General features: G+C 40.3%; 1 protein-coding gene across 1 annotated transcript; it reads right to left on the bottom strand.

The window, feature by feature from the left end:
• Positions 1 to 1,205: 1,205 nt before the first annotated feature.
• LOC128366955 (zinc finger protein 557-like) lies at positions 1,206 to 11,583 on the bottom strand. Its single transcript, XM_053327715.1, has 7 exons — positions 11,412 to 11,583; positions 9,808 to 10,218; positions 8,400 to 9,062; positions 7,912 to 8,147; positions 7,728 to 7,827; positions 2,793 to 2,814; positions 1,206 to 1,263 (listed from the first exon to the last, which is right to left on the bottom strand). Exons 1-7 carry the CDS (start codon positions 11,581 to 11,583, stop codon positions 1,206 to 1,208), a joined length of 1,662 nt encoding a protein of 553 aa, XP_053183690.1.
• Positions 11,584 to 13,250: the final 1,667 nt, after the last annotated feature.

The raw sequence follows: 13,250 nt of genomic DNA on the forward strand, positions 1-13,250 counted from the left end.
TCATTGCCTCCATGGTCACACAAAGTACATTGACCTACCCTCACCTATTTGACAGGGCCACTTTCTTTGTCGCTGGAGTAGACATCAGGGAGTGTATGAAGCTTAGACAGACTGAGCTGAGACTCTGTGAGTTCACTGCCATCCAGTTCAGAGAATGAACAGCAGCCTCAAAGTTAACTGGAACTGCATGCACTACATTAAGTTATACAGGAAGGGTGTGTCTCCCTCACTGTTGTCCACAGTTACAGCAATAACTGGGGGAATCTGCACATCTCCCATCCGAGAGAAACTAGAAGTCCTCACATTCCTGTCTTGCATCATCATGATAGAGAATGGGGACTTTGTCAATTTCAAGCCCTTTAAAGACTCTGGTGTAAAACATCAAACCATGCCACTGAGTCAAAGCACATCAAATCAGTAATGTTGATCAGAGTCCAACGCATCAACTCCCATCGTCCAAAGACCTTCCTATCAAGTTCGAAGCTAGAACGTTAGGTTATGGGATAAAAATGCACAAAATGACCAGTGACTTCATCTATATTTTCTTATGTATTTATATATATTTATGCATTCAGCGAATACTTCATTTCACCAGGTTATGTTTTTATATATTCAAAAATACTAGATTTGCAGTCTCAGATCATAGTGCATCCTGTTGTGAAGGTAATTTGGGCTCCTGAAACCTTTTCATTGGGATAATTTACTAATATTTAAGTGATGAATGCTCTTTGTTCTATGGTTCCTTAAAGAGACAGATGGGACTCATAAACTAGAGTTGAATGCTTAGCAGAGCCGGACAGTAACAGAATACATTTACTTGAGTACAGTACTTAAGTACAATTTTGAGGGATCTGTACTTTACTCGAGTATCATCTTTGGGGAGTAGGCTACTCATGACTTTACTCAAGTACATTTGAGAGGCAAATATTGTACTCTCACTATAAAGAAGAAGAAAAGGAAGAACATAACAAGCGGAACTACACAACCATATGATTCTGCAGTCAGAAGCTTTAAAGTGTAACACCAGAACGGGAGTAAATGTCTGCTGTTTTGTATTTTGCTTGGAAGAAGTCTCTCTGCATTACACGGAGACATTTTATTGGAAAGAAGCAACAATGACTTCAGGTCAGCGTTTGAGAGAGTTAATCAACGAGCGACTAACTGCTGCTGCTGAAGAAATATTCCGACATTTTCAAACAACTATCTCAGAGTACGAAGAAGAGATCAACCGTCAGCGCAGACTGCTGGATATCGTTTGGAAACCTGAAATAAAGTTACACAGAATAGGTCTGTAAAACTCTAATTATTGGGTAAAATGTGTAGTAATGCAGCGCCGGACAGTAATGGAGTACATTTACTTGAGTACAGTACTTAAGTACAATTTTGAGGGATCTGTACTTTACTCGAGTATCATCTTTGGGGAGTACTCATGACTTTACTCAAGTACATTTGAGAGGCAAATATTGTACTCTTTACTCCACTACATTTCTATCCATAACCGTGAATACCCGTTACTTCTACTAAAAAAAACCAAAAAAAACGAGAGAGAGAGAGAAAGAGAGAGAGAGAGAGAGAGAGAAAGAGAGAGAGAGAGAGAGAGAGAAAGAGAGAGAGAGAGAGAGAGAGAAGAAAATGACTTGATTTTACTTTCAATTCCTTTTACATTAGCATTTGTCATAACTCCATCTAGGAAATTTCTATACATAAATGTAAGCATTGTGCCAGTAGTAATGCAATATTTAGAAAATGTACTCTTGTACTTTTACTTAAGTAGACATCTGACCGTAGTACTTTTACTTATACTTGAGTAAAATTTAGCAAGGGGTATCTGTACTTTTACTCAAGTAAGGAAGCTGTGTACTCTGTCCGCCTCTGGGAGTAAGATCCAGTCTACAACAAAGGACTCACTGTTCTTTACAGAATTGGCTGTAGCCATATGAGCCACAGTTGAGTTGAGGGGAAGAAGTGTGTCTGGGAAGGAATGCCCAACAAATAAAGTTGATGTAAAGCCTCATATGGCACCACAACAGCTGGGAACCCTCAAAGGCTCAGAATATGGAGAAGACAGAGATGGAAAAGAGGGTAAAGCTGGTATGGTACCACCTGTCACAAAAAATCCAGGACCTTGTTAAAAACGAAAAGAAAGAATGTCAGGAAAAATTGTAGGTTTATTACTAGTTTTGATGCACATAATGAAATGAAAATGGACTCTCAAGTTAGTAAATGTTTAATAAATTATTTTCCAGTTTCAAATCATTTGATATGTTTGTAGTGTTTTTTTTTTTTACATACAATAAATTGTATACATTCTGTCACCTTTTTGGTAAGGTATATGTTCTGATCCCACGGCCCATACCGCTGTACAGGATGACTCATATCAGACCTCATGCCACTCGCTCAAAGCCACAGCTCCAGCTAAAACCATCTGCTCATGAGTTTAAACCAGTGAGAAATGTAATAGCAATTTCAACTCCTTTGTAAAAATACCCAACCTCCCACCTTCTCACCAAGATATCAGAATTGTAAATTCAGTTTATTTGCATCTCTACTACCTGAGACACCAACTCAAACCTTGTGTATTTTAATTTAGGCTGTCTAGACCTTGCAATTGTAAATTCAGTTCCTTTGCATCTCTATTACCTGAGATACCCATTCAAACCCTGTGTATTTTAATTTAGGCTGTCTAGACCTTGTAATTGTAAATTCAGTTCCTTTGCATCTCTATTACCTGAGATACCCATTCAAACCCTGTGTATTTTAAATTAGGTTGTCTAGACCTCTTGATTTCACACCTCAGGGGGTCGGTGCCGATACCTGCGAGAGACAAAAAGTGTTGAATCACACCTTAGGTAGGAGGCTGACCCCACAGCAGACATAGGACATTAAACACACCCCAGAGGTGGGCCTTCCTCTCAGGTATAAATGTTGATGTTTTACAATGTTCGGGGTCCTTCTTCAATTCAGAACCGCTCGCATGTTTTGCTGATTGACCTTTTCTTTGCAAAGAAAATAAAACCTTGTCGGCCGGCAGAAGTCTCTATTTCATTCTTCACCAAGAGCACAGAATTTCAACGACAGAAATGTATCAGCTGACAAAGACTCAGTTACAGAGCAAGAAGCAGCTCACATGCCAGAACAGCCACAAACACCACCAGATTAACATAGTGTGAAGGAGACAGAAGTACCTCAGGAAGTTCAGCAGAGGAGGAGCCTGATCTGGAGCCACCCAATGAACAAACTGTAAGGAGATCCTCACGTGTGCCACGACCCAGGAGAATGTTCACTTATAACAGTTTAGATCAACCCTCATATCAGCCATTGATTCCTGGAGACAACGTTGTGTTCCAGTGTGTACCTTATCCTATGTCAAGCACTGGGATGCCAAGTCTCGTCCTACTGGACACCAACTATGTGCCAAGGCCAGTAGTCTGGACTTGCACATAGTTACAACTTGATGTATGATAGCCAAGATACTTAACAAACTAGGCACTAATGATTTCTCCTGAATTAAATGTGTGACTGTGAGTTAACTTGTTATTGTAGCTCTAGATGTCAGGAGACATCTTTAAAAAGTAGGGCAGAGTGTAGAGGGAGGGAAAAAAGCCTCTTATTAGAAGTTACAAGAAACTAACACCCCCCTTATTTTTTTATGTCATTACATTTAAAAACATAAATAATAAGTTACTTTCTAAGTGAGACTCCCAAACATTACATATTGTTGTTATTCCATTTTGTGACCATAGGTGGCACTATGATACCAGGTTCAGTAAGAAACCTGTAACTCAAGCCCATGTTACTCCACAGGAGCCAAGTACCCCTGACTGCAGACCAGAGACACAATAAAGTGGCGCTTGAAGTAGCCGCACACTGCTGAAACCGTGTTTGGTGCTTACTGCTCCACTGGTATGTAAAATAATGTGAAAAACAACTTAAAATTGGTCAGCATACTGCCTAGACGTTGGAAGAACATTTGGTCACATGTTGAGTTTTAAAAGTGTTCAAACACCGGGTTTGGACCACGTTATGTTGCTCCAGATAATGCAGGTTCATATAACTGACAGATTTGTGTCAGGGAGAGATTAAATACATCTAGGCATGTTGCTATGGTAATGTAATGATTTTGTTGATTATTTCAATGCATTTCAGTTAGTTTGATCATTTATATGTATTTGTCAATGCAGCCACAGTATGTGCGTTCACTGTTTTATTATTTATATGTATTTGTGGTTAATAAGGTCATTAATTAGCCAGTTGAATGTAAAATGAGATAATTAATAAGACAAATAAAACACAAGACAACTGTAGTGACTTGGTTTTAACAAAAACAAACAAACCCTAAGCCACAATGAGGGGCTGCTACCGGGATAACTGATTGACACGTCATCACAGGCTCCATGTAGTAAATCAAACATCAGTAGTGTACTTATGTTCAAAAATGTATTTATTTACTACCGTCAGCCGTGCGGCTTTCACGAGTCTACATACACTTAGGCTGTGTCTCAAATGGCGCACTTGCACACTTCAAGCACTATGTTTTAGGGCATAGTGCGTTCACACTGAAGAATAAGCGAAAACTCAGTGCTCTGAAAGTACCCGGATGGTGCACTTATAACGGACAAAAAATCCAGTGTGAGATGATGGACACTACTCACACTAAACGGACGCCATTTTGCCTACGTAGCGGAAGGGGAGGGACTTTTTGCCCAGTTTTCTGATTTCAATAATGGCGGCCAGCAGCGACATGCAAGCCCGTCACTTCCGCTAAGTGCAAAACGCCAGTGCTCCATTTCAGACAATACTTACCCACGACAGTGTGCACTACAGAGGTAAGTGCTCAGTGCGCACTACGCACTACATTCTGGTGCACTCACGTAAGTGCTCCATTTGAGACACAGCCATCGGCTACTGATAACTTGTATGCAAAACAACAAAAACTACATTAATGGCGGCGACGGCAAAGACAATGACAACGGTCAAAGAACTGTGTGCTTCTCCCGGTAAGCAGCACACCTGGCAAGCTCCCGCCCCTTCCTCTACTTATAAGGTTTCACCTGCTGCCACTTAATGCAACCTCAATGCGCCACCTGCTGTGGCGAACAGGGAATTACATGACACACAAAGTATTACAAATACAAATGACTCTAACAACAACACAAGGACTAGACAGTATAAATATATATGGAGTTAAAACAGATACAGACATGTGTTCCAATGTTTCCAAAAACAAGAAGAGTATTTTGTGTCACTTTGTGTAGGCTGAGCTAATGCCATCATAACTTCATTTTTTGATTCATTTAACCAAACCATGATTCTGTACATTAATGCATTAAAGTTAGGGACATTGTTAAGAACAATCATGTGACTAGCAGTCATCTCTCTTGGAAGTTTAATCAGAATTATAAATTCATCATTGAATGCAATGCATCTGTTCACATGTTAAACTTGCATGCCAGCATGGTTGTACATACATTTTGTAACACTGATGCTGCACATCATTATCATCATCATTATCATCATCATCATCATCATCATCATCATCATACAGGTCAGGCCTGATGATGTGCTCTCTACATTTAATGTAGTGTTTCTTAATTCTTAAAAATAAACATATCCAGTTTGTAACATTACGCTAGCTATGCCAGCTTGTTTATTGTTCACTTCATTTCAACATGTCCTTTTCTTCTTCACAATTTCCTGGTGTTTTCCTACTATCACCAATGGTTACACTGCCACCTAGTGGTAACTTATGGAAACACCTATCATTACATTCTGATCTTCCTTGGTTGTAACCAGGGCCGTTTCAAGGAATTTGGGGGCCCCAAGCAAAATGGACTTGGAGGCCCCCCCCACCACCACCGCCCGCCGACACCCGTGGACCACAGCAAAAAAACCTACGCCTCACCATCCCACCCTGCCCGCCCAAAGCCTACAGGAACCACAGCATAGACACACTGTTGAAGTTCAACCACACATTATATCAATAAAATATTTCTTAACAGTGCAAATACTGCTTACAAATGTTGCATATAGGCCACTGCACACATAGTATGTTTACTTATTTTATTTGAACATTTGCAATCAACATATAAACAAACTGCAAATTCGGTATTAAATATAAAATCCAACATAGATAAAAGTACACACACACATATAAGATTAACCTTTAAAATATGCAAATTATCTACATCTGCTGTTTGCGAGGCTTAGCTTCAGCAAAGGCAACCACAATGTCCTCCATGTCCAAAGACCTGCGAACATCACGCTCAATTGACGTAACGGCCAGTCCTGTGAGCCTCTCTTGGCTCATGGTAGATCTCATGTATGTCTTTATCAGCTTCAAAGCTGAAAAGCACCTCTCACCTGAGGCCACAGTCACAGGGAGAGTCAGGAGTAGCTGCAAGGCAATGCTTAAATTACTGTAAAGATCCAGTAACTTTTCACTGTATATGTAGTTCAGCATGTCAAATGGGTAGGTGGCTACATGGTCTGGGAAGCCAAGTTAGCCGCCGAGTTAGCAGCCGAGTTAGAAGATGAGTTAGCCGCCGAGCTAGCCACCGAGTTAGCCGCCAAGCTAGCAGCCAAATTAGCAGCCGAGTTAGCCACTGAGCTAGCAACTGTGAGGGGCCCCCTTGAGGGGGATTCCGATAACAGTGTCGCTGCACTTTCCTGCATTGACCATCACAGCATTTAAAGGGACGCGCACACAGTTTGTCGTTGCATTCAATTCATAACCAGTCGTTGTCTGGGGGCCCCCGACCAGCTCGGGGCCCAAGGCAATTGCTTGGTTTGCCTGTCCTGTTGCGACGGGCCTGGTTGTAACAATCATGACAACTTTCTTTTTAGAATTGAATTTGATGTCATACTGCATACCATAATTTGAGCAGATTCTGAGCATTTGTTGTAATCCAGCACTGTAAGGAGATACAAAGACTAAGTCATCAGCATACACCAGATGATTAGTAAGATTACTCCCTACTACACAGCCAGTCCTGCACTCTTTGAAGGTGAAACTGAGGTTTATTGTGTTTCATAATGAGTTTATTTCTTAATGTGAAACAAAAACCTGACAAACAAAACTTGACAGCGTTGTTGACAATGTAAACTTACATGAAAATGTTCTGATGTCTTCATGGAGAATATTTGACATTCATTTACAAAGATGTTGGTGAACACTTGCCATCAGCGATCTTTTCAACTCTAGCATCAGACAGAATCTTTTCCCACTGTGTGTGTTCTCATGTGTCTAGTCAAATGGGTAGTATATCTGAACTTTTCCCCACAAGTTTTGCAATTGTATGGCTTCTCATCTGTATGGAGAGTCATGTGTCTTTTTAAACTGCCCCTCTTAGAGAATCTTTTCCCACAGGTATCACATGGGTACGGCTTCTCACCTGTGTGTGTTCTCATGTGCACTTTTAATACACACAGCTGAGAGAATGTTTTCTCACAAGTGTTACATGGGTACGGCTTTTCACCTGTATGGAGAGTCATGTGCACATTTAATTGTCTCCTCTCAGAAAAGCTTTCCCCACAGGTATCACATGGGTACGGCTTCTCACCAGTATGGATTCTCATGTGCACTTTTAATGCGCTCAGCGTAGAGAATCTTTTCTCACAAGTGTTACATGGGTACGGCTTCTCACCTGTGTGTGTTCTCATGTGTCTAGTCAAATGGGTAACAAATCTGAACTTTTCCCCACAAGTTTTGCAATTGTACGGCTTCTCACCTGTATGGAGAGTAATGTGTCTTTTTAAACTGCCCCTCTTAGAGAATCTTTTCCCACAGGTATCACATGGGTACGGCTTCTCACCTGTGTGTGTTCTCATGTGCACTTTTAATAGACACAGCTGGGAGAATGTTTTCTCACAAGTGTTACATGGGTACGGCTTTGCACCTGTATGGAGAGTCATGTGCACATTTAATTGTCTCCTCTCAGAAAAGCTTTCCCCACAGGTATCACATGGGTACGGCTTCTCACCTGTATGGATTCTCATGTGCACTTTTAATGCGGTCAGCGTAGAGAATCTTTTCTCACAGGTGTTACATGGGTACGGCTTCTCACCTGTGTGTGTTCTCATGTGCACTTTTACGTTGGTTATATTAGAGAATATTTTCCCACAGGTGTTACATGTATACGGCTTTTCACCTGTATGGACTCTGAGATGTCTGCACAAAATGGACTTGAGCACAAATGATTTCCCACAAGTATTGCATTTGTACGGCTTCTCACCTGTATGGACGCTCATGTGCAATTTTAATGCGGTCAGCGTAGAGAATCTTTTCTCACAGGTGTTACATGGGTACGGCTTCTCACCTGTGTGTGTTCTCATGTGTGCTTTTAATAAGGACGCCGTACAGAATGTTTTCTCACAAGTGTCACATGGGTACGGCTTCACACCTGAATGGATTCTCATGTGCACTTTTAATGCGCTCGGCGTAGAGAATCTTTTCCCACAGGTGTTACATGTATACGGCTTCTCACCTGTATGGAGAGTCATGTGTCGTTTTAATTGTCTCCTCTCAGAAAAGCTTTTCCCACAGGTATCACATGGGTACGGCTTCTCACCTGTATGGATTCTCATGTGCACTTTTAATGTGCTCAGCGTAGAGAATCTTTTCCCACAGGTGTTACATGTATACGGCTTTTCACCTGTATGGACTCTGAGATGTGTACACAAACTGGACTTGGCCACAAATGATTTCCCACAAGTGTCACATTCAAAACACGGTTTCTCTGTCAAAGTATTATTGTGAATCTTTAAAGTGGTAGACTTGTCAATCTGAGTTTTATCAGGACTCAAGTCCAGAGTCCAATCTTCACTTTCTTCACAAGTAGGAGTCAACATCAAAGTTTCTGTCTCCTCCTTCAGTACCGGCTGTTCTATCTCAAGATTGGTGCAGAGCTCCTCTTTAATGTCTGAAGGTTCTGGTTCCTTTTGTTCCTCTTTAATCTGTGGAGGCTCTGGTTCCTCTTGGTCCAGACTTGAGTTCCTCTCCTGGTCACAGAGCTGATGGTCAGTGAGAACCTCCTCCTCCTCACAGACATGCTGCTGTGGGAGCTCTGGAAGGACAAAGAGGAAAGACTGAGGAGAAACTCTCGTACCACTTTCTGATAAGACATCCTTTATAGAGGCTTTACACCTCCTGTGACCGGTTAAGTTTTATGGCATATGAAACTCTGACTATAAAAATGGGGATCTATGTTTTACATGTCAGTTCTTCTGTTTGCAAGTAAAAGACTTCAATTTCATAAGTCTGCTGAAGCCTCATTTTGGCCCCAGTAAGATACCACAAGTGGTGACATTTTATGCAGTTTAATGTGTTTTTACACATGAAGCACTCAGTTGGTATCAGTATCACTTTAAGGGTACTTATAGATTGGTACTGGTATCGTAATTTTTAAAAGATACCCAGCCCTAACCATCTGGCAGATATGTTTCACTGTGGAGAATGATATTATACTCTCCTGTAGGCCAACTGTCAACTACAGAAGTAATTCATGAAGAACTTGAATTTTAATTTAGACCTGGTTCAATGTGTCTGGATGGAGAGATATGAAATCGACTTTTTTATGGTTTCATAAGCAAATTAAAGGTTTCTCTATTGTGAAAGTGGTTTAAACAGCATCTTTTGCTACAACGTCTGAGACTATTTTCACATGTAAATGTTGCAGAAATAATATCAACCGCAAAATATCATTATTTATGTTTCCCTTAACTTTCCCCTTAACGCCCAAACAGAAACTGACTTCAGTGTCATAGAAACCCGAGCAAATAACTAAACCTATTATAATAACTTTTACAGACCTGTTCTGTGTAGCTTTATTTCAGGTTTCCAAACGGTATCCAGCAGTCTGCGCTGACCGTTGATTTCTTCGTACTCCGAGATAGTTGTTTGAAAAACTCCCTCCGGACTGGTGTAGAGTTCCTCTTGGTCCTCTTTAATCAGTGGAGACTCTGGTTCCTCTTTAATCTGTGGAGGCTCTGGTTCCTCTTGGTCCTCTTTAATCTGTGGAGGCTCTGGTTCCTCTTGGTCCTCTTTAATCTGTGGAGGCTCTGGTTCCTCTTTAATCTGTGGAGGCTCTGGTTCCTCTTGGTCCTCTGTAATCTGTGGAGGCTCTGGTTCCTCTTGGTCCATACTTGAGTTCCTCTCCTGGTCACAGAGCTGCTGGTCAGTGAGAACCTCCTCCTCCTCACAGACATGCTGCTGTGGGAGCTCTGGAAGGACAAAGAGGAAAGACTGAAGAGAAACTCTTGTACCACTTTCTGATAAGACATCCTTTATAGAGGAATAATAATTAATGAATTACTTAATGCTCAATAAATATTTACTAATACTTTATAAATCATTAACATTAACACAAAGACCCTTTATGAATGATTTATTATTGTTGATGATTATGAATCATTAATAAAGTGTTCACTGACTATCTGATTCGTCATCAGGATTAAAAGTCATTAAGAAATAGTGAATGTTTCACATCTAAATCATCATCATCATCATCGTAGGATGGACAAAAAGCACAGAGGACATATCTCTCTAAAGAATTAGATCAAGTAAATGTTATGTTGGTTTACAAAAAAGGGATTTTTCACAACTGGGCAACTCAAAATCATAATTTATAAAGTAGTTGTTGGAGCTATTTGTTATTTTTTGTTAAAGTTGATAATGAAATGTTAATTTATGTACATGTGGCTGTTTGTTTTGAATATAGCTTATTTAATTTGATTATTATATTAGTATTATTTTAGTTAGTTTGAGTACTCCTTAAAGCTTTTTTTTCAGGGCACTTGGGCAGCTTGGAGCACAGATGTGAATGTATTTCTATAGGTAGGCTACAGGTAGAGGAGCAGCAGGCACCGGGAAGGGCATACAGATGTTTACCAGGGCAAGAGACGATATGATTACCTGGAAAAGACACCTTTGCCTAAGATTCCTTCCCGAGGTGCCTCAGTAGCCATTTGAATTGAGTTTATTTATTTGAGGACAAATCGCCACTACAGAAGTAATGAATGATTTATTAACCATCAATTGAGCCATTAATCAATGCTCAAGCAGTTTATACACTGCGTTAAGACTTTTGCTACCAACACTTTTTACTCAAACTTAAGTTTAGAAAAAACAGAGAATCAGCCGCTGAATATCTATTCATGTTTCCCTTAACGTTCCCCTTAACTGACTTCAGTGTTGTAGAAACCTGTTGTAGGGTAATGATAAGCAGCCAACAGCTCCCCCTGGTGGCACGGACTCGTTTGGTGTAACACACTTTAGTTCTGTTATGTGCACAGCCGGCGAATACACTTACTGAGAGACACAGCCCGACTCTGTTATCTATGCACCTTCACATGTAACAACACCCGAGCATCAACTAAACCTACATATTTTACCCAATAATTAGAGTTTTACAGACCTGTTCTGTGTAACTTTATTTCAGGTTTCCAAACGATATCCAGCAGTCTGCGCTGACGGTTGATCTCTTCTTCGTACTCTGAGATAGTTGTTTGAAAATGTCGGAATATTTCTTCAGCAGCAGCAGTTAGTCGCTCGTTGATTAACTCTCTCAAACGCTGACCTGAAGTCATTGCTGCTTCTTTACAATAAAATGTCTCCGTGTAATGGAGAGAGACTTCTTCCAAGCACAGTACCAAGAAGCTCGCTTTGTTTCGTGTGGTGTGACAGTGTTAAGCTTCCGATAGCAGGCTCGTGTGTCTTTGGTTCCGCTTGTTGTAACCAGATCATGATGGTTGTAGGTAATGTGGAGATGGTGGGAGAGCAAAAGACCTGGCATGATCATAAATTGTGCTGTTGCAGTATAAGGGCAAGTTGGAAAGAATCAAGATGGTGCTGGACGCTGCCAGGAGATACTTGAACGTAGTAGACATATCTGGAGAAGATCTAGAAATTACACTCACTGAGGGAAGAATTTGCATCAACTCTGTTAAGTCTGGATTATTGAATGGAAAATGTGAAGAATGGAATCACTTTGGGTGGACACTGTAAATAGTTTGCACTATGAAGCCGTTACAAGAATAAAAGAACAGAACTTATAAATTCAAATGCGAAGTGAAGTCTGACATTAATCAACTTTGTTTTTTGTTTCCTGCAACTGGAGATCTCTCCAAAATAACCACAACCATTCCTGGTATTTCCATGTTGTTTTATCTCAGTAATGTAAATAATCTAAACACTAACTCACCCCTGTGTGTTTCAAGATGTTGTCTATGGATCTCCTGTGCCTGGGTATTAACCATTTGAAATTCTATACAAAAAAATCAGATCCTTTATTTCATTTGTCAGTTGAGGTTTTAGAAAATCTTCTAGTTTTAATATTTTAATGTGAGTTGACTGACTGGGTGTCTTCGACATACTGCTACTATACTGTCATATACATGATAAAAGACTGAACATCGTCTTTTAGCAGCGAAATCCAACTCCAACTTTATGTCCTTCTTAATCATTTTCCAGGAGAGTTGCAGTTTTTTGTGCCTTTCAGTTTTCAGAGAGGTCTGATGTTTAAAGCGATCAGAAAGAAATCAAATCAATCACACAAAATGTATTTATTTATATTTTCATTTGCATAAAAATCACTGACACTGACAGAGAAAATCACTGTTTTCCAAAAATGGTGAGACGAGAAAAAAGCTGAAATTAGCAATGTCAGCTTTTCTCCAGCAGGTGGCGATCTGTCATCAGGCTTTAAATATAAGCATAGAGAGGAAATTTGTATTATTAATATTAATTCGTGCCATCAAGTCTTTTGGTTAGTTGTAACATCATGGATAATCCCAGAACCTGATGTTGAGCTATGGAACTGAATAAGAACAAAATATAGAAATCAGAAGTTATGTCTCATATGCAACAAGAGTGGAGTTCATAGTTACAGATTCACACAGACAGCTCAGATGATCCAGAGAGAGACTGAAATTGGAGTAACCATTCCTGAATTGAGAATTAAAAACAAACATAGAGTTTTATGGACACTTTGGTGGGTAGAGGACAACAACTCAGTCATATGCACATATTCATCCGCACCTTTAACTACAATGAGAAATCAAATGCAAGTCCAGATCTGATATGTTGACAGAGATTAATCAAACACAAGGCTCCCGCAATGTTGACTGAACATCAGTGCTGTTGACTGGGTTGCATGCAATGTCCATTGGGTGGCAATGCAGGTGGACTGAATGAATCTGTGATGTACTTTTTGGATGGTGGGTGTCTGGTTACTGGGAAGGTGGTGTACAGTTTG

This window comes from Scomber japonicus, chromosome 10 (genome assembly GCF_027409825.1).
Source record: "Scomber japonicus isolate fScoJap1 chromosome 10, fScoJap1.pri, whole genome shotgun sequence".
Classification (NCBI taxonomy): domain Eukaryota; kingdom Metazoa; phylum Chordata; class Actinopteri; order Scombriformes; family Scombridae; genus Scomber; species Scomber japonicus.